Genomic DNA, 26,313 nt, shown 5'->3' on the forward strand with positions numbered 1-26,313 from the left:
GTGCTGCAATGAACATTGGGGTGCATGTGTCTTTTTGAATTATGGTTTTCTCAGGGTATATGCCCAGCAGTGGGATCGCTGGATCATATGGTAGTTCTATTTTTAGTTTTTCAAGGAAACTCCATACTGTTCTCCATAGTGGCTGCATTATTTTTAGTTCTTTGAGGAACCTCCATACTGTTTTCCATAATGGCTGTACCAGTTACATTCCCACCAATAGTGTAAGAGGTTTCCCTTTTCTCCACACCCTCTCCAGCATTTATTATTGTAGACTTTTTTTTTTTTTTGGCTGCAGTGGGTCTTCTTGCTGTGCGCTGGTTGTTTTTTTCTAGTTGTGGCAAGCGGGGGCTACTCTTCGTTGTGGTGCGTGGGCTTCTCCTGTTGCGGAGCACAGGCTCTAGGCACCCAGGCTTCAGTAGTGTGGCACGTAGGCTCAGTAGTTGTGGCTCGCAGGCTCTAGAGCGCAGGCTCAGTAGGTGTGGCACACGGGCTTAGTTGCTCCGTGGCATGTGGGATCTTCCCAGACTAGGGCTCGAACCCGTGTCTCCCGCATTGGCAGGTGGATTCTTAACCACTGTGCCACCAGGGAAGCCCTATTGTAGACTTTTTAATGATGGGCATTCTTACTGGTGTGAGGTGGTACCTCGTTGTTTTGATTTGCATTTCTCTAATACTTAGCATTTTTTCATGTGCCTGTTGGCCATCTGTATGTCTTCTTTGGAGAAATGTCTATTTAGGTCTTCTGGGGGAATTCCCTGGCGGTCCAGTGGTTAGGAGTCTGAGCTTTCATTGCCAAGGCCCAGGTTTGATCCCTGGTCAGGGGACTAAGATCCCATATGCCACATGGTGCAGCCAAAAAAAAAAAAAAAAAAAAATTTAGGTCTTCTGCCCATTTTTTGATTGGGTTTTGTTTGTTTTGTTTGTTGTTGTTGTTATTGAACTGTAGGAGCTGTTTGTATATTTTGGAAATTAAGCCCTTGTTGGTAGCATCGTTTGCAAATATTTTCTCCCAGTCTGTAGGTTGTGTTTTTGTTTTGTTTATGTTTTCCTTTGCTGTGCAAAAGCTTCTAAGTTTGATTAGGTTCCATTTGTTTAATTTTACTTTTATTTCTATTGCCCTGAGAGACTGACCTAACAAAACATTGGTATGGGGACTTCCCTGGTGGCACAGTGGTTAAGAATCTGCCTGCCAGTACAGGGGAAACAGGTTCAAGCCCTGGTCCAGGAAGATCCCACATGCCAAGGAGCAACTAAGCCTGTGTGCCACAACTACTGAGCCTGTGCTCTACAGCCCTTGAGCCACAACTACTGAGCCTGTGTGCCGCAACTACTGAAGCCCACGCACCTAGAGCCCCTGCTCCACAACATGAGAAGCCCAAACACGAAGAGAAGCCCTCGCTCGCCTCAGCTAGAGAAAGCCCATGCGCAGCAACAAAGACCCAACGCAGCCAAAAAAAAAAAAAAAAAAACAAAGCAACAATGGTATGATTTACATCAGAGAATGTTTTGCCTATGTTCTCTTCTAGGAGTTTTATGGTGTCATGTCTTACATTTAAGTCTTTAAGCCATTTTGAGTTTATTTTGACACAACAGTTTTTTTAAGTTTTACTTACTAGATTACTGGTTTATTATAAAAGGATACAACTCAGGGAGCAGCCTGATGGAAGAGATGTATAAGGCAAAGTATGTGGGAGTTTCCATGCCATCTCCAGGTGCCACTCTCCCCGCATCTCCACATGTTCACCAACTCAGAAGCTCCCACAACAGATTTTTTAAAAAATAATAACAATATTGGACTTCCCTGGAGGTCCAGTGGTTAAGACTTCTCGCTTCCACTGCAGGGGGCACAGGTTCGATCCCTGGTCTGGGTAATATTCCACATGCTGCACGGCCAAAAAAACAAAACAAACAAAACAATATTATTAATAACCATACACTAATGAATTTATAAGTCTAAGTGAAATGGATAAATTCTGGGAAAATATAAATAGCAAAATGGATCGAGAAGGAATTTAAAACCAGCAAGCGTTAAAGAAATTAAATGGGGCTTCCCTGGTGGCGCAGTGGTTGAGAATCTGCCTGCTAATGCAGGGGACACGGGTTCGAGCCCTGGTCTGGGAAGATCCCACATGCCACGGAGCAGCTGGGCCCGTGAGCCACAACTACTGAGCCTGCGCGTCTGGAGCCTGTGCCCCGCAAAGGGAGGGGCCGCGATAGTGAAAGGCCCGCGCACTGCGATGAAGAGCGGTCCCCGCACCGCGATGAAGAGTGGCCCCCACTTGCCGTAACTGGAGAAAGCCCTCGCACGAACCGAAGACCCAACACAGCCAAAAATAAATAAATAAATAAATAAAGTAGCTATAAAATAAAATAAATGCTTATAAAAAAAAAAAAAAAAAAGAAATTAAATGTTAATCAAAGGGACTTCCCTGGCAGTCCAGCGGTTAGGACTCCACGCTTTCACTGCCATGGGCCCGGAGCAGCCATAAACAAACAAACAAATAAAGGTTTAAAAGATAAATAAATAAAATGTTAATCAAAGACTTTCCTACCAAAAGTTTTGACCCAGATGATTTTACAGATATGTTCTACTGATTTTCAAGAACAGTTTCTTACTACTTCATGCAAGTTTTTCAGAAACTAGAAAAGGAGTGTTCAGACAATTATTTTTTAATATACTAAGGTAACTAGTATTTTACTTAGTACACTTGTATATACACACATAAGTATAAGATGTATATATATACATATGCATAAGATGGACCAGTAACATTCATTTCATGCATTTTCATTATCCGGTTTTAGGATCAAGATAACGACTATTGATTGGGTAATATTCATGTTATACTCAGAAATTATTTTTAATAAATTTTTATTTATTTATTTATTTGTGGCTGCATTGGGTCTTCGTTGCTGCACACGGGCTTTCTCTAGTTGTGGCTCGCGGGCTCTAGAGCGCAGGCTCAGTAGTTGTGGTGCACGGGCTTAGTTGCTCAGCGGCATGTGGGATCTTCCTGGACCAGGGCTCGAACCTGTGTCCCCTGAATTGGCAGGCAGATTCTTAACCAGTGCGCCACCAGGGAAGTCCCATAAATTTTTTTTGTCCCGCGGCATGTGGGATCCTACTTCCCTGACCAGGCATCAAATCCGTACCCCCTACATTGGAAGGACGGAGTCTTAACCACTGGACTGCCAGGGAAGTTCCCAGAAATCTTTGTAATGTTCTTATTAGTTGTAATTGTGTCTGTGGGGTTTTGTTTGTTTGTTTTTGCATAAATCACTCTTGCAGGGGCTTTTTTTTTTTTTTTTTGGTGCGAGGGCCGCACCGGGCGGGCATTCAGGATCTTAGTTCCCCACCAGGGATCGAACCAGCACCCCCTGTAGTGGAAGCCTGGAGTCTTAACCACTGGACCGCCAAGGAAGTCCCTGCAGGGGCTTTATGTTAAATGAAACTTACTTGGCATATACCTTTTACCTCTTCTAAGTATTTATTTAACAAGTCAAAGGATTCTGTATGTAAAATACCTCCCCTGAAGTTTTCTCCCCTAAAAAATAACTTCGTAAAAAATGCCCATTTTTTTCTATCTATGTAGTACTAGCATTTTTTAGTATTAAAAATTTACTACTATCGGGACTTCCCTAGTGGCGCAGTGGTTAAGAATCCGCCTGCCAATGCAGGGGACACAGGTTTGAGCAGGGGACACGGGCTCAAGCCCTAGTCTGGGAAGATCCCACATGCCGCGGCACAACTAAGCCCGTGCACCACAACTACTGAGCCTGTTCTTTAGAGCCCGTGAGACACAACTACTGAGCCCGCGTGCCACAACTACTGAAGCCCGCGCGCCTACAGCCCGTGCTCCACAACAAGAGAAGCCACCGCAATGAGAAGCCCGCGCACTGCAACAAGGAGTAGCCCCCGGTCGCCGCAACTAGAGAAAGCCTGCACGCAGCAACAAAGACCCAACTGCAGCCAAAAATAAATAAATTTTTAAAAAAATTTACTACTATCAACAAATGATGCTGGAACAACTGGGCATACACATGCTGGTGTGGGGCAGGGGGAGATTATGGGGACTAGGAAGGAGGAATTGCCAAAAGGCACAAGGAAATTTTCCTGGGTGATGGATATGTTCATTATTTTGATTGTGGTTATGTATGTCAAAACATCACATTGTAGACTTGATATATGTGCAGTTTATTGTATATCAATTATATCTCAATTATACCTCAATAAATCATTGCCAGGGTGGGGAAGTCTTTAAATATATCAAGATCACAAACCATAAGAATAATAGTGACTAATTAGATTATACCAAAATTAAGGATTTCTGTTCAGTAAACAATATTATTGACAGTTAATGATAAAAGTTAGGAAGAGATATTTGCAATGTCTAAAATCAATGAAGGACTAATATGGGAAATTCATATACACTAAACTGCTACAGGGAATTCCCTGGCGGTCCAGTGGTTAGGAGTCGGTGCTTTCACTGCCGGGGCCTGGGTTCAGTCCCTGGTAGGGGAAATAAGATCCTGCAAGCCAAGTGGTGCGGCCAAAATAAATAAATGAATAAAATAAACTGCTACAAATCAATTTTTAAAAATGGGAATCTCAATAGAAAAATAGGCAAAGGAAAATGAATAGGCAATTCATAAAAGGAAAACCAAAAGTAAGAAAAAATTTGAGAAGATGTTCAAACACATTAAAGAAATGCAATGAGGTATTTTTAATTCATGGCAAATTGGAAATTTGAGTAATGTCAAGGACTTCCCTGGTGGTGCAGTGGTTAAGAATCTGCCTGCCAATGCAGGGGACACGGGTTCGAGTCCTGGCTCGGGAAGATCCCACATGCCACGGAGCAACTAAGCCCATGTGCCACAACTACTGAGCCCATGTACCACAACTGTTGAAGCCTGTGTGCCTAGAGCCCGTGCTCTAGAGAAGCCACCGCAATGAGAAGCCTGCACTCAGCAAGGAAGAGCAGCCCCTGAGAGCCACAACTAGAGAAAGCCCCGCGGGCAGCAACAAAGACCCAACGCAGCCAAAAATAAATAAATTTTAAAAATAAAAATAAAAATAACGTCAAGTATTGGCAAGAAGGTTGGGATATAGAAATTCCACTATTAATGGTGTGACATTCCAGAGACTGTGGAGCTCAATATGCAGAAGAAATTGCCACAGAACCAAAGGAGACATGTACGTACAAGGATATTTATTGCAGCATCGCTTGTGGTATCAAGAAGCTGGAGGCAATCATTGGAGTAGTGAACAAATAAAGGATAGGGATTCCCACAATAGAGTATCTTGCAGCAGTTAGGAGCAAAGGACTAGAAGGCCACGAGGGGCGTGGTCAGAGAAAGTTTATTTGTTTTGTTTTATTTTTTTAAGATGGTAGATATTACAGCACACTTGTATGCTAATAGGAATTATCTAGTAGAGAGAAAAATTGATAATACAGGAGAAAGGGGATAATACAGGAAAAAAACAAGAAGAAATGGACTGACGGGGCTTCCCTGGTGGCGCAGTGGTTAAGAATCCGCCTGCCAGTGCAGGGGACACGGGTTTGAGCTCTGGTCCCGGAAGATCCCACATGCCGCGGAGCAACTAAGCCTGTGCGCCACCACTACTGATCCTGCGCTCTAGAGCCGGCGTGCCATAACTACTGAGCCCACGTGCCACAACTACTGAAGCCTGCGTGCCTAGAGCCCAAGCTCCGGAACAAGAGAAGCCGCCGCAATGAGAAGCCCGCGCACCGCAACAAAGAGTAGCCCCCGCTCGCCACAACTAAAGAAGGCCACGTGCAGCAACGAAGACCCAATGCAGCCAAAAATAAATAAATAAATTAATTAATTAATTAAAAAAAAAAGAAATGGACTGAGGTGTAGAACTGGAGGGTGGGGGTGAGGGTGGGGTGAGGGATGGGAATGGGAGAGTGACAGTTAGCTTAAATAGCAGCAATGACAATTCACTGAAATAAGATGGAAGTCAGAATACGTAAGTGAGGAGGGAGGTAATTTGGCCAGATTGGTGTTAGATAGATAAGGATGTTTTCTTTTGATTACTTTCACAGTAAAACAAGAATCAAAGTTATCATCTAAGAGTAAGGAAAAATAAAGGGATGCTGGATAACTGCAGAGAGCGTTCGTAAATAAAGCGTCCCTTCCTTCATTTATTGAGTCAGGGCAGCACCCAACAGAGGTGGCCCCTTACTTGTCAGCTTTATCCAGTGTTTACGTCCCTGCTGTTTAGCATAATGTATTGAAGAATGGATATCAGCAAGCACACCTGGGTATCTAGTTGGGGAGGGTAGGGTTATGGTTGGTGATAATAGGAAGAAATACAGCTAGCTTTCAGTAATGAAGACCTCCCTGTCTTTTCTCAGTAAATACAGATGACAACCTTTAAGTAAATATGACTGCTCTACAAACAAAGAAACTAAGGAGGGTTTCCTCCTTCAGAACCAGAGCCTGAAGACTAACTAGGTCAAGGTGGATGAGCGATAAAATGAAAGGTCCCTTAAGTGGTATTATCTCAGTTATCACGGGAGTTTGATTCTGAGCAGGTGATGCTCCAGTCTCGGAGTGACATACGAAATCCTAGGCAGAAACCGGAGTCCCTCCTTCTGGTCACCTGATCATCTCAGCATTGTCACCGGGTGGATGACCTTGGAGTAGTCCCACATTTCCAGTTCTGTAAACTAGAGTGATGTCCCCAGCTCACATAATTTTTATGTTAAGTGAAACATTCTGTAAGTTGAGGAAGCACTTGAAAACGACGTGGTATATGTATGTATATGTTAATGTTGCTATTACTATTATGACTGTTATGTAAGTGGTCAGGGCAAGATCAACGCCCAGAGGGCAAAGGTAGCCTCCAGAGAGGTAGCCTCCCCAGAGAATGGGCCCTCTAGGATGCAGATCAATACAAAGCAAGTTTAAAGAATTTTAGCCAGTAATCTTTGCTCGGAGTGAGAGGCGGGATTTTTCTTAATCAAAGTTCAAATGTTCTTGAAGTCTTCAGGCTTGAAACTCCGGGGAAGATACTTAGGCTCTCTGGGCAAGATCCGGAATGCAACGCCGTGTGGGGCCTCACTGCCGCCGGTTGGGCACCAGGGGGTGCCCGTCGGATCCACTTGGAGTCTGGCTGGGTTTGGGGCAGCCCCTCGCGGTGCGCCCCAACGCCTCTGGCCAGAATCCCGGAGCTGGTGCTGGAGGTGCCCAGGGTTCATGCCTTTCGGGGACGCAGTCTCTAGTGCCCTCTCCGCGTCCCCCTCCTTCTCCTCTCCAGCGAGAGCCCGGGCCCGGAAGGCCTGGGAAAGTGAGCGCCTGTGGTGGGAACGCTGGCCGCCCCGACGGCGCGGTCCGACCCCAGTGTGCAAGGGGAGGCAGCTGTTCTCCCAGGCGGCCTTGGGGGGCAGCAGAGGGGACGGCGACAGGTGCGGGAGCCCCTCCCGGAGTGGAAGTGAAAAGGCGGGCTTCGGGGTCTGTTCCCAGGCTGGAAGCCACCCCCGCCCCCCAACCAAATCCCCGGGAGAGGCCGGGCCGGCGCCGGGTCTGGAGGAGGAAGCGGCCGGAGACACTGCAATTTCACGCGGCCTCTGGGGCTCGGGTTCCTCGGCAGGGTGCATGAGTTATGGGGTTTCGAGGCGGTTCCGGGGAAACTGAGGTGGCCTGAGCGGGCGGCAAAAACACCCTCCCCCTCAAAAACACACTCGGAGAGAAACATTCACATTCAGACGGAAAATCCCCCAAGTGACCCAACCGGCTAGGGGAGTTGAGTGATTTGGTTAGTGGGCGAGGCCAACTTGCAGGGGGTCGGGCTTTGGAGCGCTCTCCCCACACCCATTACCTTTCTCCTTTGGAAGCATTTGGGGGCGTTTGGAATCTTGGCCACCCCTTACTTCAGCTCCCGGAGAAAAATTAGGGCGAGACCCGTCCTGGATCTGCGCGGCCAAGTTGCCGGGCACTGGGGCGTGGGGCGCGCTCGGGGCGGGCCGCCGAGGCTCCAGCAATCGCTACTCCAGCCTCGCGCCCGAGGGGGCGCGGCCGAGACTCACCCCCTCCCCCTGCGCTCCCTTGCAGACTACACCCCTCCCCTGCCATTCCGCCCCAAACTCCGGCTCCGGCTCCGGTTGCAGTTTGCAGCCTCCTCTGCCGCCGCTACCAAGTCTCCGGCGGCTCAGGTGGCTCCGCTTAGATGTCCTAGCCCAGGGCCGCCCCCCGGTCGGATTGGGCTGGGCTCCCCTCACTCTCCGCTGGAGTCATGAGAGCGAACGGGGCTCTGCAGGTGCTGGGCTTCCTCCTCAGCCTGGCCCGGGGCTCCGAGGTGGGCAACTCGCAGGCAGGTAAGCGGCGCGGGAGCACCGGCAGGCTCGGAACCTGGGATTCCGAGCCAAATTCGCGGGGTGCCGGAGGCCAGGGGCAGGAGCTCGGGCTGTGCGAGGCTGGGGGTGCGGAGCCCCGGCGCGCTGGGGCCCCCTGGGCGGAGACCGTCAGGATCAGGTTCTCGGCGTGGTCCGGGCGGGGACGGGATTCCCGGACCACTACCTTGCCCCGGCCACCTCCTCCCTGCCGTGTCGCGGACCCTCTGATTTGTCTCTCCGGATAGGGCTGATGCTGAAACAGTTCACTCTTCTGAGGGGCCCTGCAGGGAGGGGAGCTGGGACCTCCATTCTGTAAACGTGAGGGGATGATTGGAGGTGGAGATCTTGGAAAGAGCGGGGCAGGGAAGGGGGGGGGTCTCGGTTTGCTCCCAACCTCCTGCCCCCAGGGGCTCAAAAACCTCCAGTTTTGTTGTTTTGCCGGCAGGGCGGAGCTGTGGAAGGGGGGAGGTTGTTGTTGTCTAGTGTTGGAAAACAAGAGAGGCACCTCCTCTTCCGTGAGTGGGCCTGCCCTGTGGAGAGCTGAGATTAACCCAAGGGCCAAGTCCAGGTGACAGCAGGGTGAGAGGCCCTGCAGAGGCTGACTGGCCTCTTTCTCTCAAAATAATAAAGTTAGCTGGTCCCCGACTTGACCAAACTTTTATTGTCAAGACCCAGATCAATTCAACTAATACTTATTGAGCATCTACTATGTACAAAGCACTGAGCCAGGAGCTATAGGGTCAAGGACTTCCAGATGCTATTTCTCTGTCTTTTCTCTCCCCAACCTGAGGGCCAACAGGACACCTGTCCTGTCTTCTGAGCCCCCTGTCCTTGGGGGGGGGGTCCTTCTTAGGCCCAGCGTCACCCCCACCCCCATTCTGTTTATTGTCTGGCTGTCTCTAGCAGTCTAGACGAGAGTCAGATTGCTCCTCTGTTCCTCCTCCCACTCCCATGCCAGCTGAGCCCACCTCTTTGGGGTGTCTCTGGGACCATGGACACCTGAGGGGTGCTGGGGTTGCTGGCATTGGAGGAACCCTGTTGATTTCCTCCCCTCCCCCCAGATCTCAGCTTGGGGTTTGGCACAGTCAGGGCCCCTTCCCCAGGGTGGGAGTGGGAGAAACACCTGTGCTTCCCTCACAGTTGCTGGGCCTAAATTTAGACCCTGGGATCTTGAGATGTGAACACTCCCAGCTGGTGGAGGGCGGGGGTCTGGGGATTGGAGTGGGAGAGACTGAGTAAAGTGACTGTATCACTGTCCCATCCAGACCCCTGGAATCTTCAGCCGGGAACCCAGGAGTCCCAGATCCTGGCCACCTTCCCTGAGGGAGACAGGAGGCAGGCATGGTTGGGTCTCTTTACCCTTTATCTGGATCCTGCAGCCTCTGGGCATCCGGCCCTGTCTCAGTCCTTCTATAGCCCCTTTGTCCTGGCTGTGATGGGGGGTGGGGGACTTTGGAGAGGAGGCCTCTGGTTAAGGAGGGGCTGGAGATTCTTGCTGTGACCCACCCCAGTGCTCTTTACCAAAGGGGGGTCTGTGCCACAGGCCCTCCCTGTGCCCCTAATCCCTGCGTATAGCAGGGACTTTCTAATTCCCCTACCCCTCCTCTCCTCCCCAGGCTGCCTGGTTCCTCCTCAGAGGTGTTGTTCATACTCTCTTCCCACCCAGCCCTTTGCTCCTATTTGTGTAATATGGACTTTACCCTCAGGGTGGCAGGGAACTGGGACCTCGAGCACTGTAGCCTTCCAAGCACAGACACAAAGTTTGCACAAACACATATGGGCAGTTGGAATGGATGGGGCCACCTGAAATACTTCCAAATAAGGAAACCCAAGGACAGAACCAGTGTAGATTTCTGGGCCAGTAGGGGAGCTGTGTACGTGTACGAGTACGTGTGTGTGTGTGTGTGTGTGTGTGTGTGTGTGTACACGCACACACCCCACTTCCCTGTGCAGAAATCTTGGCTCCTCCCTTATCTGGGGAGAAGGGTTGGCGCCTTGACTTGGAAGAGGGGATGCCCTGCCAGGAAGGGGGTTGGGGTGGCGCTGTTCCAGAAACGACTAACCTTCTAGTCATTTCGTTTTCAACCCAAGGACCCTAGAGTTCCCAGGCTCCTCTGGGAGCTCCCAGCCTGTTTACCCCTCTGCTGGGTCTAGCTCACCCCTTTCCCTTCATGGGGTGTGATAGGGAATGGGAGCCCTTCAAAGGTCAGGTGGTCAGACTAGGGGTGCATCTAGGAGGAGGGGTTGGGGCCTCACCAATCTCCCTCCCTCCATTCAGTCCTGCCTCCCACTAGGCTGCCACTGCCTCAGGGAAGGGTGACTGGGACAGGTGGTATCTACCCCCCCTCCCCGCAGTCTTTCACTGAGCCAGAGGAGAGACAGGGGTAGGGCTTCAGGGTCCAACATTTCCCATGGCCCCTATGTCCTCCATACTTACAAAGTAAAGTGAACCCCCAAGACTGACATGCCTCATGTACCTCGAGTCTAGGCTCTCCCTAATGTGAGTGAGAGTGCCATGTTGGAAGGCTTCTTAATGAATCTCCTCTGACAATGAAATTGGGTAGAAGGCTTAGAATGGAGGCAGTCGGCTGCTGTTTCCATCCGGCTTCTCTGTATTTGCTGAAAAATACTCTAGGGCTGGAAAGTGTGATGCTGAGGGAGCTGGAGTGGGCTGGGATGGGGAAAGGAGTGAGAGCAAAGCCAGAGTTTAGGAAGGGGGTGCGAGGTGGGCAGTCAGCTCCCTATCTTCCAGCTTTAAAGACAGAGCTCACACTGAGCCCCCCACGCCACCACCAGAGGCCCCCTGCCAGTGAGGTCACTCGCCTGAGCCCAAGGCTTGAGGCGAGAGGGGGGCTGCGGCTGAGGACAGGGTGTCTGGGGACAGGGTGGGGCAGCCCCCTCCTCCTAAATAGAATCGCCTCATTGTGGGCCGGACCGTGGCCCCAGGCACTGCCCCCGCCCTCTGCCCCCATCCCACCCTCAGTAGACACAATAGGGGCTGTGTGCTGCCCCAAAGAGATATTTATTCCAGGACCTAGAGAGGCAGGATGGGGGTAGAGGAGTGCCCTGGTTGGAGCGGGGGAAGGGAAGAGGAGGGTAACCAAGCTGTGGTCCTTTTCTAACTTCTTTCTAGGGAGGGGAAAACAACCCCTCATCCTCCTTGATTAACTCCTTAGCACCTAAAGTAGTACCCAGTAGAGGCACAGAGGAGGCCCAGGTGGGAAAAGGAAATCTCTTCACCTTCCTGTTCAGGGGGCCAGTGAAGGGATTCTGGGAAAAGAGGAAGTTTAGGCTCTCAGTCCGGCCTTGGCATCTGCCTCTAGGGCGGAGGGTTGGAGGCAGCTGCCTCTGATCGTGCTAAATGTTACTGGAAGAGGGCAACCAAGGGGTGGTCTTGGGGGATGGGGCTGAAAACTTGTGTCCAGGCCTCTGCCATTCTTACCTCCACTTGGAACAGTGTGCCCTGGGACTCTGAATGGGCTGAGTGTGACCGGCGATGCCGAGAACCAGTACCAGACACTGTACAAGCTCTACGAGAGGTGTGAGGTGGTGATGGGGAACCTGGAGATCGTGCTCACAGGACATAATGCTGACCTCTCCTTCCTGCAGGTTAGAGTGCAGACCTCCTTCCTCGACCTCTCCCCCCTTGTCCTCCCTACAGAAGCGTCTTTCCTGTCCTCAGGGCTGGAGTTGAGCATTCCTAAGACTCCACGGTTCCTAAGATCCAAGCCAGTGTGTTTATGGGGCAATGATTGGAGTCTGGGGCCTGTGGACTGGTCGCTGTAGCCGGGGATGCACAGGGTCTGGCCCTGAGAAGGAGGCAGGGGCAGGGTGGGGTTCTGCACCAGGGACCAAGAGGCACCTGGGGAGGTGAGGAAGGGATAAGCAAGGACCCTCCTGGCCTGAGGAGCCCTGAGAAGGAAAGGCTAGGAGCCTAGAATTCCTCGGTCATTTCTGCAGCTTGTCTTCACTTGCAGAAGTCGTGTGGCACCTGCTACTCCCTACTCCAAAACAGGACTTGGTAAAAATTAGAGCAGTTAGAGCTTCCTCAGTGCCTTAGGGAGGGAAAGGGGATTGAGACTTCTTGCCCCGCTCTCCCTCTCACCCACACGATCTGCTCCATCACAGTGGATCCGAGAAGTGACTGGCTACGTCCTTGTGGCCATGAATGAGTTCTCTACGCTGCCACTGCCCAACCTCCGAGTGGTGCGGGGGACCCAGGTCTACGATGGGAAGTTTGCCATCTTTGTCATGTTGAACTACAACACCAACTCCAGCCATGCTCTGCGCCAGCTCCGCTTTACTCAGCTCACTGGTCAGTTCCTGGTGATTCCTTCCAGGCCTGCCCCTCAGCCAACCTGCTGACAGGTGCCTCTTTGATGATGACCCAAGACTGCTCCCTCCAAGTACCCCTGTTCAAGGTGCCCACCACCTTGACCACCACGGTCTAAAGGTCCACTCCTCCTTAAATGATAGAGGGCCCTAACAGGGAGCTGAGGCATCTGTCCCCGGGGAGGGTCCTTATGTCCTGGTGGGGCTGCATTTGGAGCTGAGGCTGTTACACATTCCTCTGACTTCCGAGTGCAGTGTCCCTTGATGTCCCTCCTTCCCTGGGGATGGGAATCCTCCCTCCCACCCTCACAAGTCGCCCCAAGCTGGAGGACTAGAGGGGTTAAATACCGCCTGGCCACCGTCTAATTCTGCCTGCCCCAGTCAGTTGAAAAGCACACAGGTAGGGCACGCGGGGGTGGGGAGGTGTGGATTTGAGTCAGGTATCTACTCTCCTTTCCCGTCCCCTCCCCCACTCGCTAAACCGGATCTGGACAGGTGTCTGAGGAGGCAGGACTTTCTTTTGGCCTGCTCCTCCTCTTACGAGGCGCGCCTCCTCTGCAGTTTGGATTTAATTGGACATATCCGTCTGCCCCATGTCCTCTGCTCCTGACTCGGGCGGCCTTTCAGACTGGTGGAGAGGCAGGGAAAAGGAGGACTTCCCTGACTAGCCCTTGACCCTGGCACTTCTCTTCCCTACCTCAGAGATTCTGTCAGGGGGCGTTTACATTGAGAAGAATGATAAACTTTGTCACATGGACACAGTTGACTGGAGGGACATCGTGCGGGACCGAGACGCCGAGATAGTGGTGAAGGACAATGGCAGGACCTGTGAGTGGCCGTGATCAAGACTGCCCCCATGCCCCCACCCAACCAGAGTGGCTCCTTTCCCCTCATCAATATGTCCCTAATGTGAACCCAGCTGCCACTGAACAAACCTCAGGCTCTAACCCAAGCAGCCTGCCAGGAGGGAGCAGGTCAGTCCCCTAGAACGCGAACCGCAGAAGCAGCGTGCGAAGGAAAGGGGCTAAAGAGCGCTGTGCTCTGAGTGGGAAGCCAGGTCTCTGGACTCCACATCCATTTCTCTTTCCACTCCAACATCCTTCCTTCTTGGAACCTACCTAGCCCTGACCGCAGTCTGCCGCTCCCTATCCTCTCACTCACACATATTCCTACTGGGTTTAATTTGCCAAGAACCAAATTCCTGGGTTGGGACTGGGCTGAGTGAGGCATGTGCCCCGGGCCCTCCCCTCAGCTGCCCTGTGGGTGGTGTGGAGGCGCGGCTCCACCCCTTGCTGACAGGTTCACTTGAGCCCAGCCCAGCTCCGCTGGGGCAAGGAGGGATGCTGCCCTGGCTCTTCGCTTCCCGGGACTGGGTGCCTGTGTGCTGACATCATACCCTGTTGATTTGAGCAAGGCTTTTTGACAGCCGCTTGTGCTACTTTCCCTCCCAACCAGGTCCCCCCTGTCATGAGGTCTGCAAGGGGCGATGCTGGGGTCCTGGACCAGAAGACTGCCAGACACGTGGGTTTACTTCATTTTAAAGACTTCAAACTCATATACACTTTCATATCCTTGCCCACCCCAGCCTGTGTCGACACGGGGGTAGCGATGAGCCTATTAAGGCAAGAGGGTGAGAGAGAGCGTCAGAATAGTCCCGTGAGCCCTGACAGCTGTGCTTTCTCTCCGTCCGTAGTGACCAAGACCATCTGTGCCCCTCAGTGTAATGGTCACTGCTTTGGGCCGAACCCCAACCAGTGCTGCCACGACGAGTGTGCAGGGGGCTGCTCAGGCCCTCAGGACACAGACTGCTTTGTACGTACTGTTACCACCGCTTGCCTGTTCTGAAATGGGATGTGGGCTTTGGGGAGGAAGTAGGGGTCCATATGTAACATGAGTCTTATGAGCCTTCTGTGTTCCTAGGCCTGCCGGCTCTTCAATGACAGTGGAGCCTGTGTACGCCAGTGTCCACAGCCTCTTGTCTACAACAAGCTAACTTTCCAGCTGGAACCCAATCCCCACACCAAGTATCAGTATGGAGGAGTTTGTGTAGCCAGCTGTCCCCGTAAGTGTCTGAAGGGAAGGAACAATGGTAGTGGAACCAGGATTTTAGATGAAATTTTAGGAGGCAAAATGGATCAAGTTGGGTGGTTAATAGAGGATATAGAGGGCAATTGGTTGTGATCATCTAGTCACCCCTAATGAATGACCCCTATGTCCTGTTCCCGCATCTATCTCCCCATGACTTCCAGAAATTGCTCCTAGTTCTGCTTTTTGGATCCAAAGAGCAAAGGGCCTTTCTAATCCATGAGACAGCACTTAAGGAACCTCGGGTGGTCGATTGGAGCAAATGCAGTGCAGAGCAGGAGGAAGGAGGTTCAGTTGGTAGTTGGCAGTGTTCCTCCCTCATCTCTAATGGTGCTCTCCTCCCTCCTAGATAACTTTGTGGTGGATCAAACATCTTGTGTCAGGGCTTGTCCTCCTGACAAGATGGAAGTAGATAAAAATGGACTCAAGATGTGTGAACCTTGTGGGGGTCTGTGCCCCAAAGGTGAGTAAGAGATGGTAAGGAGTTGGTGAAGAGATACCCTTTCCCCTGAGACTACTCAGACTCCACCCGCCACACCCCCTCCCCAGTGAGCCTCTTGTGTTTACAGCTTGTGAGGGGACGGGCTCTGGGAGCCGCTTCCAGACTGTGGACTCAAGCAACATTGATGGATTTGTGAACTGCACCAAGATCCTGGGCAACCTGGACTTTCTTATCACTGGCCTCAATGGGTTAGAGATTCTGCTTTCATCCCCTAACCCCCCACCCCATCCACCTGCTCACGGTTCATTGCATTGGTTCAAGCCTTCGTATGTGGAGCCGATCAGGAATCTAGATCATAAAATCTTAGAGGTCACAAAGGACCTGACAGTGCTGAACTCCCCAGCCAGGGCTTGAATCCCCTCAGAGATACCCGTAAGCAATCCAGCCAGCTGAGTGGCAAGGGACAGGGACACTGTGTCCTCCTTCTTAAACGTTTCTAAATGTTCTTACTTAAATTAGATAAAAATCTCTCATGACTTCCAGCTGTTTCCCCTAGTTCTGCTTCTTGGTTTGGAGCCACAAAGAGCAAAGGGACATTCTAATCCATAGGACAGCATTTACAGTGAGTGAGTGAGTGTGTGTGGGTGTGGGTGTGACTGTGTGAAACGTTAGGGCCACCTGTCTACTTTGGACAAAATTTTAGATCTAAAGTTGCAAAAAATGGTATAAAGATTTCCCATACACTCTTTATTCAGATCCCCCAAATGTTACCAGTGTACCACATGCTTTATCATTTGTCTCTACGCACCACACACACTATACATGCTCTTGTTTTTCTGAACCACTTGAAGGTAAATTTCCAGACATGGTGTCCCCTCACCCCAGTTGCATTTCAGTGTGTATTCCTTGAAAACAAGAACATTTTCTTACAAAACCATAGTACAATTGTTTAAATCGGGAAATTAGCATTGATATAAAACGTTATCTAATCTACAGACCTTAATCAGATTTCGATAATTGTCTTGCTCATGTCCTGGATCATACATTTACATTTGGTGTCTCTTCAGTCTCCTTTAATCTGTCACAGTTCATGACCTTGACATTGCTGATGAGTATAGGTCAGGTGATTGGTAGTATGTTCCTCAGTTGGGGTTTATCTAATGTTGCCTCACACTTAGATTCAAGTTATGCATTTTTGATAGGAATACTATAGATGTATTCTCAGTGCATCGTATCAAGGAGGCACATGATGTTGATTTGTTCCATCATTGGTGATGATACCTCTGGTCACTTGGTTAAGGTAGCGTCTGCCAGCTTTTCTACTGTAAAGTTACTATTTTCCCTTTGCAAATTAATAAGTATCTTGTGGGGAGATATTTGCCTGAAGCAGTTTTTATGAGAATTGCCAAATGATGATTTTCTAACTCCATTATTCCTCCTGTATTTATTCGTTGGCATTCTCGTGTTAGGGAGAGCCTTCCCTTCCTGTTTATTTACTTACTTGTTTGTGTGTTTAATCTGTGTGGATACTTGTTTTAGTCAACATTTCAGAGTCTCTTACAATCGTTATTCTAGTTGTCCTTGGTCTGCTCATTGTGGGGCCCCTTCATGATGGCTCCTATGTTCTTTGGGCTTATACCCCTCATGCTTTGAGCATTTCCTTACTTTTTTGCACAGGATGCTGTAGGCTCATGTTATATTTTTCCTGCCTCAGCCATTTCTCCCAAGAGTCCTGTTTCCTTTTAGTGGAGAACGCTATTTGGAAACAAAGTTCTGAGGCTAGGCGTGCTCACTGCTACTTGGTTATGCCTCTACCTTGTTGACTGGTTTTTACTGTTCTCCTCAGAGACCCCTGGCACAAGATCCCTGCTCTGGACCCTGAGAAGCTCAGTGTCTTCCGGACAGTGCGGGAGATCACAGGTGAATGGGAGGAGAGGCTGCCCTTACTGAGTATACCACTTGAGAAAATCATGTGCCAGGCATCAGGGGAGGGACCAGGTAAACCTGAGGAAGGAAGGAGAGAGGCTCCCCACTCATATGCCCCTCTCCAACCCCTCAGGTTACCTGAACATCCAGTCCTGGCCTCCCCACATGCACAACTTCAGTGTCTTTTCCAACCTGACGACCATTGGGGGCCGAAGCCTCTACAAGTGAGTAAGGGGTGTGGAGGTCGTCACACCTCCGGCCAAAGAACCCAGTTTCTCAGGCATCCTTGAGTGAAATACAAGGCATGGTCTCATACAGTGGGAGTTTGATGGGGCAAAGGCTAAAGGAGGGGGGAGTCCCTCTGAGTGGGTTGATTAGCCCAGAGCAAATTTATTGAATGGAAATGAATCCACTGTGTGCTCAGTTTTTCCTCTGTAGTCTCCCCTCTCATCCAGTCTCCTTGTTCTCAGCCGGGGCTTCTCACTGTTGATCATGAAGAACTTGAATGTAACATCTCTGGGCCTCCGATCCTTGAAAGAAATTAGTGCTGGGCGTATCTACATAAGTGCCAATCGACAGCTCTGCTACCACCATTCTTTGAACTGGACCAGGCTGCTTCGGGGGCCTTCGGAAGAGAGACTGGACATCAAGCATAATCGGCCCCGCAGAGACTGCGGTGAGGGAAAGGGCCCACGGACGGGGCGGTGGAATCAGGCAGGAGAAGGGTATAAGGGCTGCTCTGCCCTGCAAGTGGGAGTAGGGATAGGGGACAGAGCCAAGGAGAGGGGGACATTAGGCTGGAAGCAGTAACGAGCAAGAGTTCAGGAAAAGGCTTGTTAGGAGACCTCAGACTCCTCCTAACCCACCCCTTCCTTTCCAGTGGCAGAAGGCAAAGTGTGTGACCCACTGTGCTCCTCTGGGGGATGCTGGGGCCCAGGCCCCAGTCAGTGCCTATCTTGCCGAAACTACAGCCGAGGAGGTGTCTGTGTGACCCACTGCAACTTTCTGAATGGGTACAGTGAGCGGGGAGAGTCAAGAAGGGGTTGGGGGATGGACCCGAGGGATGGAGCTGTTCAGGTGGCACCTGAATGCCTTTAGACAACTTTCTGTATATGCTTTGGTGGGAATTAGGTAGGAGGCCCTGTGGTTGGGGGATCAGAGCATAAAGGTCAGGCCTTGGAAGTGACCCCCCTCCCTTTACCCCCGGCCCGCCACTGCAGGGAGCCTCGTGAGTTTGCCCATGAAGCTGAATGCTTTTCCTGCCACCCGGAATGCCAACCCTTGGAGGGCACTGCCACGTGCAATGGCTCGGTACAGTAGCAGCACCAGGATCTCTAAGGGAGAGAGGGTGGGGCAACACTGGAGGGTCTAGGGAATGATATGGCCAAATTTCAAGGCCATAGAGAGGCACAGGGAGGCCAGATAATGCTAGGGTCTGTGAGTGGAGGATCCTAAATGGCTGGGCTAGTTCTTGTTGGGAAGTATGGAATTGATCTTGGAATACCATACTTCCTGACCTTCTCTCTTCCACCCAGGGCTCTGATGCTTGTGCCCAGTGTGCCCATTTTCGAGATGGGCCCCACTGTGTGAGCAGCTGCCCCTTTGGAGTCCTCGGTGCCAAGGGCCCCATCTACAAGTACCCAGATGCTCAGAATGAATGTCGGCCCTGTCATGAGAACTGCACCCAGGGGTCAGTGATGGGATGATAAAAGGGTGTTGGTGGAGGGGTAAGAGTACAGAACTAGAGGGAAAGAAGAGGGTGAGGGGAGCAGAAAGAAAAAAGGAACTACGACTTAAGAACCACTCCCAGCTGTGTAGCGAAGGATTGGAGAAAGGGAAACTCAGTAACAGCATAAAATGACGCTACAATTTGGGGAACCTGGAATAACCTCAGCTCAGGGGAGTTTCATTCAAGAGAGGGACGCAGGGAGGATTGGTGAGCCAGAGATGGGAGCCATGTCTTGGGATATGCTTTGGGCTTCAGGATGGGATGCCATGGTAGGGTCTGAAACAATGTACGTTGAGACTGTTGGAATTGAGCTTCCCGTGGAAGTCTACCAAGCTCCCATTTAAGGAGGTGACTTTCTTCTCCAGGTGTAAGGGACCAGAGCTACAAGACTGTTTAGGCCAAACACTGGCACTGATCAGGTATGGTGGGCTTGGAGATTTAGGGAGCTGGGAATATTTGGGGAAGGGCCGTTACCTCCTGGGAAGAGTTAAGTCTCTATTCGTTCTGGCCTTCTATATACAGGCTACTGTCACTGGACTTGGGGACACAAGAATCCAGGCTTCTGGTCTTCCCTTCCTAAGATTAACTTGCAGTAGTCTTGGGGTGGAGATTGAGGTTAACCCCTTCGTTGCTCAAGGATATATGTAGATGTGAATGTTAACTTCTTGCCCCAGATCTGCGCTATACCTTTAGTACAGGTGTAAATGACATTTGTAAGGGAAGTGTAGACCCAGGATAATTCTGGGCTTCTCTGTCCCACAGCAAAACCCATCTGGCAATGGCTTTAACAGTGGTGGTAGGATTGGCAGTGATTTTCCTGATCCTGGGCAGCACTTTTCTCTATTGGCGTGGGCGCCGGATTCAGAATAAGAGGGCTATGAGGCGCTACTTGGAACGGGGTGAGGTTAGTGCCTAGCTTACCCTTGAAACATACCCTATACCATCACCCTTTTAAGATCCTCTTCCTTCCCCAGAGCTTTGATCCCTTTCTTCAAGGAGGTAGTATGGTCCATCAGAAAGGACTCTGGCCAGAGAAATGGGAGACATGAATTCTAGTCCTGATTTTGCCATTAATTTGCCGTATGACTTTGAATAAGTTAGCTTCCTTCTCTGTGCCTCAGTTTATGCATGTATACAGAGGAAATAATAACATTCATCCTTACAAGATGGCTGTAAGGGTGAAAGGGGATGATGTATGTGAAAGTGCTTTGAAAAACAGAGAGAACTGTATAAAAGTACTCAAGGTGATAGTACTACCATCTCTCTCCCATCAAAGGGAAAACCTGACCCTCTTGATTTCTGGTCTCATGAACACAAACGACTTCCTCAATCCTCAGGTCTTTTATTCCCCCATATGCCTGCAATGCTTTCCAAGACTAGAGACATTCCTCTTCCTGCTCCCACCCCTTTGGGCTTTGCTGCTCTTGGCATCCACCTATGGGGAGGGGGTTGGAGAGGGACATGGGAGTGGGCTTTCCTGAGTACCTCCTTCCCATCGGTTCCAGAGCGTAGAGCCTCTGGATCCCAGTGAGAAGGCTAACAAAGTCTCGGCCAGAATCTTCAAAGAAACAGAGCTGAAGAAGCTTAAAGTGCTGGGCTCGGGCGTCTTCGGAACTGTGCACAAAGTGAGTGGCCCACAGGAAGTCTGGGGAGGTGGGAAAAGGATCTAGGGCAAAGGAGAGAAAGATTCAGAGACAGGACTAGCCTGGGGAGAATGACCTTAGGCTGACTCCTACCCAAAATTTCCCAGGGTGTGTGGATTCCTGAGGGTGAATCGATCAAGATTCCAGTCTGCATTAAAGTCATCGAGGACAAGAGTGGACGGCAAAGCTTTCAAGCTGTGACGGACGTAAGTGAAGGCAGGGTGTTCTGTGTGCCACTAGGAGAGGGTTGATATTAGATACAATTATGTAGAAGCACAGTCTTGTGTTAGCAGATACTGTGTTAGCCACATTGATGTCTTCGAATGTTGAGGGAGCCCTGGTCTGGTTTTATGTGACCCTGTTTGTTCCCAGGATGACCTTTCTTGTGTCTCTTAGCATATGCTGGCCATTGGCAGCCTCGACCATGCCCACATTGTACGGCTGCTGGGACTGTGCCCAGGGTCATCTCTGCAGCTCATCACTCAGTACCTGCCTCTGGGCTCCCTGCTGGATCATGTGAGACAACACCGTGGGGCACTGGGGCCACAGCTGCTGCTCAACTGGGGAGTACAAATTGCCAAGGTGAGTGGAGGAGTTCTAAGATGAAACTGCCTGCGGGCCCACAGGGAGGGCACCAGGAGATTCAAGTGTTGAGAGGTGCCTTAGGGTTTGAGGTGATTCTGAAGCTCAATGACCAATTTCCCCAACCTTGAGAATACTTCCTTCCCTATAGGGAATGTACTACCTTGAGGAACATGGTATGGTGCACAGGAACCTGGCTGCCCGAAATGTGCTACTGAAGTCACCCAGTCAAGTTCAGGTGGCAGATTTTGGGGTTGCTGACTTGCTGCCCCCTGATGATAAGCAGCTACTGCACAGTGAGGCCAAGGTAAGGTGACACAAAGGCTGGGTAAGGAGGCAGGGGTGGAGTGAAGCATGGGGATGGGAAGCACTCTGTGGTCTCTTTGAGAGGCCAGCAGATGCTGCAGGGTTAGTCCAAGGAGAAGAACCTGGAGATGCCAGAAATAAAAGTTTAGAGAGCAACAAAGAAAAGAACGATGGAGAACATGGGTTTAGAAATGCTAAGAAAATGTGTGGAAATCAGCTGGTGACGCCTTTGTCTTTAATCCCCCAGACTCCAATTAAGTGGATGGCCCTCGAGAGTATCCACTTTGGGAAATACACACACCAGAGTGACGTCTGGAGCTATGGTCAGTCCATCTGGATGCCCACCATACCATCACTGGCCCAAATTCCAAAGATGCCTTTTGAGACCCGTTCTTAGAATCTCTAAGCCCTTCAGATCCTGGGTCAGATCAAGTTCTGCCTTCCCTTCATCTGCATGCCCATGTCTACTATTTTGCCATCAACTAGTCATGTCTTCCTATACCAGGAGTGACAGTTTGGGAGCTGATGACCTTTGGGGCAGAGCCCTATGCAGGGCTGCGACTGGCTGAAGTACCAGATCTGCTGGAGAAGGGGGAGCGGTTGGCACAGCCCCAGATCTGTACCATTGACGTCTACATGGTCATGGTCAAGTGTGAGTTACCTGCTGATCTCAGCCTTTTTTTTTTTTTACTCCATTATTGCTTCATTGGACTGAAAACCTAAAAGGCATGGATAAACAATGCTCAGTGATGAAAAGTGAATAGCCAGAACAGCGGTGCATGCCCCAAATGGTCTCCGCCCAATAAACACTAAGCACTCTCCACATCATTTATGCCGTTGGCATCTACGTGGATGTCAGGCTCCCCACACAAAGATGAGGGAACAAAGCGTCAGCCATTTTCTAAGTAGCTTCCCTCCCTACTCCACTCCCCTCTTATCGCTCTCCTTCCTACATCTTACCCCCAGGTTGGATGATTGATGAGAACATTCGCCCAACCTTTAAAGAACTAGCCAATGAGTTCACCAGGATGGCCCGAGACCCACCACGGTACCTGGTCATAAAGGTGAGTGGGGATTAGGAGGTGCCAAGGAGATCTAGAGAAAAGGGAACTTGGCTGGAACCAGGATATACCTTAACAATCAACCATCTGCCCTCACAGAGAGAGAGTGGGCCTGGAATTCCGCCTGGGGCAGAGCCCCCTGCTCTAACAAACAAGGAACTGGAGGAAGTAGAGCTGGAGCCAGAACTAGACCTAGACCTGGAGTTGGAGGCAGAGGAGGAGACCTTGGCAACCACACTAGGCTCTGCCCTTAGCCTGCCACTTGGAACACTTACTCGGCCACGTGGGGTAAGATTTTCCAGTTTCCCAAGACTTTCTGCACCCTAAGCCCTCTGTACACCTGCGCCCTCACGAATCCCACAGACGTCCATATTAACTGTTCAAAGGCTGCTGTGGTGAGTAGATTTCTCTCTTAATCTAAACTTCTTCCTCACTTTTTTCATCCTAGAGCCAGAGCCTTGTAAGTCCATCATCGGGATATATGCCTATGAACCAGGGGAATCTTGGGGAGGCTGCCCAGGTAAGGTCTGTCTCTTTAAGAGGATGCCAAGAGGCTGGGTGGCAGTGTCTTAGGATTGATAGGGGTAGTGTGGGAGACTTTAAAAACCTCTGAGGTTTAATCAGTGTCCTACAAAACAGAAGGCACTGAACGACCCAAGCTCCTTCTAAACAAATCTCTCTTCTTCCCTCATTTCTGTATAAATCTCCATGTATTATTTTCCTCCTTAGAAGTCTGCAGTTCGTGGGTATAGTGAACGGTGCCACCGTCCAGCCTCTCTGCACCCAGTGCCACGGGGACGCCTGGCATCAGAGTCATCGGAGGGCCATGTGACAGGCTCTGAGGCCGAGCTCCAGGAGAAGGTATCCATGTGTAGAAGCCGGAGCCGGAGCCCACGGCCACGAGGAGACAGTGCCTACCATTCCCAGCGCCACAGCCTGCTTACTCCTGTCACCCCACAGTCCCCACCAGGGTTAGAGGAAGAGGATGTCAATGGTTATGTCATGCCAGATGCACACCTCAAAGGTGCCTGACTTTCTGTAGCGCTTTCCTCAATCTTTCTCTAATCCTCCTTCCACAGGCTCCTCTTAATCCTTCTGTCTTCTCTGATCATACCCCTCCCTATTCATTTTTTCCTAAGACTCCCCCACTCCTCACTGCCTATTACAATGAAGTAATACCACATACCTAGCCTCTCTTCTCAACCCTCAGGTACCTCCTCCCGGGAAGGCACCCTTTCTTCAGTGGGTCTCAGTTCTGTCCTGGGTACTGAAGAAGATGACGACGACGAGGAGTATGAATACATGAACCGGAGGAGAAAGTGCAGTCCATCTCGTCCCCCTAGGCCAAGTTCCCTTGAGGAGCTGGGTTATGAGTACATGGATGTGGGATCAGACCTCAGTGCTTCCCTGGGCAGCACACAGAGTTGCCCGCTCAACCCCGTGCCCACCATGCCCAACGCCAGCACAACTCCAGATGAAGATTATGAATATATGAATCGGCGACGTGGTGGAGGAGGTCCTGGGGGGGATTATGCAGCCATGGAGGCCTGCCCAGCAGCTGAGCAAGGGTATGAAGAAATGAGAGCTTTCCAGGGGCCTGTACACCATGGCCCCCAAGTCCATTATGCCCGCCTCAAAACTCTACGTAGTTTAGAAGCCACTGACTCTGCCTTTGATAACCCCGATTACTGGCATAGCCGGCTTTTCCCCAAGGCTAATGCCCAGAGAACATAACCCCTGCTCACTGAGGTACTCAGGGAGCATTTGATGGCAGCTAGTGCCTCTGGAGGGTACCCCTCTTCTCCTTAGTCCCTCTCCCTCACAGATCTCAGCCCCATTTCCCTAGTCCTAGACAATTCCAATCAACCTTTGGAGGCCTTAAACACTTGGACACAAAATTCTTGTGGTATTAGCCAGCTTTGCACTTTTTCTCTTTCCCAAACCCAGGAAAGGAGATGGTTTTCCCTATTTTATGTGCTTTCCCAATCCCATTCCTCAACTTCCTTGGGGGAACTCCCTGGCGATATGAAGGATTACTCCCCATGTCCCTTTCTCTTAGACTCTGACTTGTTGAGACTAGGCTTTAAAGTGTGCCTTTGTTTCCCATCAGACTTTTAAGGAAGAGGAAAGGCAGGAACCTGGCAGGGGAAAGCAAAATTTTGGCTTGTGACCCTTAACCCCCTAGAAAAAATGAGAAGCTTAAAATCTTGTGAAGAGGTTGGGAGTAGATATTAATGATTACTATTAACTGAGCATTTACTATGTGCCGAGCATCATGCTAAACTTTACCAACATTATCTAACTTAATCCTTGACACCAATTCTGTATGCTAGGTATTATCCCATTTTACAAATAAGGAAACTGAGCCTTAAAGAGATTAAGTAAATCAAGTAGCAGGTCCAGATTCAAGATCTTCCAATGCATGTGCTCTTACTGTAAAGTATCAAGGAAAACTGATATAAGTCAGAGCCCCTGAAGGGGCATTGTCTTCTTGTTTTTGCACTGAATCAAGTCTAACTCCAGCAACTACAGCCTTCTCCTACACCCAGACTTCTTATCTCAGGAGGTGGGAGTAGGGGGTGGTCAGAAGGAAAAATAACTGGGCATCTCTGTGTAAACCATAACCTGCATGTGCTGTATATGATCTCCACCCAAGGGACGGATTCACAGTGGTCCCAAGAGCCACTTTTAGGAGCTATTCTCATCCAGTAGTGGGAAGCTTCCAGCTGGCATAGAAAGAGGACCCAGCTTCAGACCTCCGTCCCCATGGATGGGAAACTGGGGGTATCTGTTGTTATCCCTGAAGTTTTTTTGTTTTGTTTTTATACGTCTGAATAAAAATGCCAACGTTTTGCAGCTTCCTGTCTGTCAAATAAAAACCTTTAGTGTGTGAGGCAGACCACCCCTTTTCTCTGTCCCTCAGCGGTGGATAGCTACCACCGTATGCTTCTTTCTCTGTCTCCTGATAGTCCTACTCGGCCCCATGTAGCTTTCTCCAGCCCTACTTTTTCCTTATTCCCTTAAGACAAGTATAGGGCACAGTCCTTTTCATTTAAGGGTTTTACTAGTAATCTCTACCGGGCAACCAACTGGGAATAACAAAACAAGCAAAAACAACACGTTTAGGAAAGTTAGAAAAAGCCCTAAGAGGTGGAATACTGAAAACGCAAATGTTTTAGAACTCTCATTCTCTTAAATCTCTGTGAACACTTCCCCAGGTGCCATCAAAGCCTGTTGTTAAACAACAGTGCCATCTTCAGTGGGAGTCCGGTCTCTAGATTGGGAGGCTGTAAACGGATAATCCTTCATAAGTCTGGCTGCTCAGTTAGCCCCTGCTCCACAGACTCCTGATCTCCTTCCACACCCGCTCTGCCCCTCCCGGTTCTCCCAGCACCTGAGGACGAGCGGACTGGCCGAGCCGGTCCCTCCTGCCGCTCCAGGGATCCGGGGAAGGGCGTACCCAGCCTCCCCGCCCTTAACGCAATCTCCCCGACTCGCCTCAGCTCCACCCTGCCCCGCAGCCTCCAAACACATTTCCCCGCCGTAGGTCCGCCCCTTCTCCCTTAGCCCGTCCCTCTCTCTTACGGGTTCTCGCTCAGCGCTCCTGGTGATTGTGGTTTTTCCGGGAGAGACCACGCTTCCCCTCACGCTCTCCAACTGCTCCGCCTTCCCGCCGGAGCCTGACCCTTCCCAGCGTGCTCGGCGATTCCGGCGTGCGAGGCCCTCAGAGGGCAAGGCCCCAGGGCCTGGCTTAGGGATGCGAAAGGCAGGCTGGGAATGGTAGTTTGATAGCCCGCGAGGGGGGCTAGAGGCTGGCGGTAGGAGGGACTCATTGTCCCAGCGTGCC

General features: G+C 50.5%; 1 protein-coding gene and 1 long non-coding RNA gene across 5 annotated transcripts; one reads left to right on the top strand and one right to left on the bottom strand.

The window, feature by feature from the left end:
- The first annotated feature begins 8,110 nt into the window (after positions 1 to 8,110).
- Positions 8,111 to 25,322, top strand: ERBB3 (erb-b2 receptor tyrosine kinase 3). Of its 4 annotated transcripts, XM_036864924.1 has the most exons (28): positions 8,111 to 8,342; positions 11,818 to 11,969; positions 12,489 to 12,675; positions 13,395 to 13,520; positions 14,148 to 14,213; positions 14,386 to 14,504; positions 14,613 to 14,754; positions 15,127 to 15,240; positions 15,347 to 15,467; positions 17,066 to 17,139; positions 17,279 to 17,369; positions 17,616 to 17,821; positions 18,026 to 18,158; positions 18,366 to 18,456; positions 18,681 to 18,835; positions 19,240 to 19,293; positions 19,637 to 19,778; positions 20,380 to 20,499; positions 20,625 to 20,723; positions 20,914 to 21,099; positions 21,251 to 21,406; positions 21,653 to 21,728; positions 21,911 to 22,057; positions 22,372 to 22,469; positions 22,566 to 22,754; positions 22,915 to 22,986; positions 23,196 to 23,490; positions 23,677 to 25,322. In XM_036864924.1, exons 1-28 carry the CDS (start codon positions 8,261 to 8,263, stop codon positions 24,198 to 24,200), a joined length of 4,017 nt encoding a protein of 1,338 aa, XP_036720819.1. In that variant the 5' UTR covers positions 8,111 to 8,260; the 3' UTR covers positions 24,201 to 25,322. The 4 variants fall into 4 exon arrangements, with proteins under 4 accessions (XP_036720819.1, XP_036720820.1, XP_036720822.1 ...); XM_036864925.1 differs by lacking the exon at positions 19,240 to 19,293; XM_036864926.1 differs by lacking the exon at positions 11,818 to 11,969 and having other exon boundaries at positions 8,214 to 8,342.
- Positions 20,201 to 26,147, bottom strand: LOC118901628. The gene is made up of 4 exons (XR_005021426.1): positions 26,052 to 26,147; positions 23,653 to 23,828; positions 22,067 to 22,124; positions 20,201 to 20,540 (listed from the first exon to the last, which is right to left on the bottom strand). It is a non-coding gene; the product is annotated as an uncharacterized LOC118901628 (long non-coding RNA).
- Between the last annotated feature and the right edge of the window lie 166 nt (positions 26,148 to 26,313).

Source organism: Balaenoptera musculus, chromosome 10 (genome assembly GCF_009873245.2).
Source record: "Balaenoptera musculus isolate JJ_BM4_2016_0621 chromosome 10, mBalMus1.pri.v3, whole genome shotgun sequence".
Taxonomy (NCBI): domain Eukaryota; kingdom Metazoa; phylum Chordata; class Mammalia; order Artiodactyla; family Balaenopteridae; genus Balaenoptera; species Balaenoptera musculus.

Excerpts from the sequence above, each read along its gene's own strand:
- ERBB3 (XM_036864924.1), top strand. The coding sequence starts at position 8,261 with ATGAGAGCGAACGGGGCTCTGCAGGTGCTGGGCTTCCTCCTCAGCCTG. Across the intron at positions 20,724-20,913 it reads GCTTTCAAGCTGTGACGGAC|CATATGCTGGCCATTGGCAG; the intron begins GTAAGTGAAGGC and ends TGTGTCTCTTAG. Across the intron at positions 22,470-22,565 it reads CACGGTACCTGGTCATAAAG|AGAGAGAGTGGGCCTGGAAT; the intron begins GTGAGTGGGGAT and ends CTGCCCTCACAG.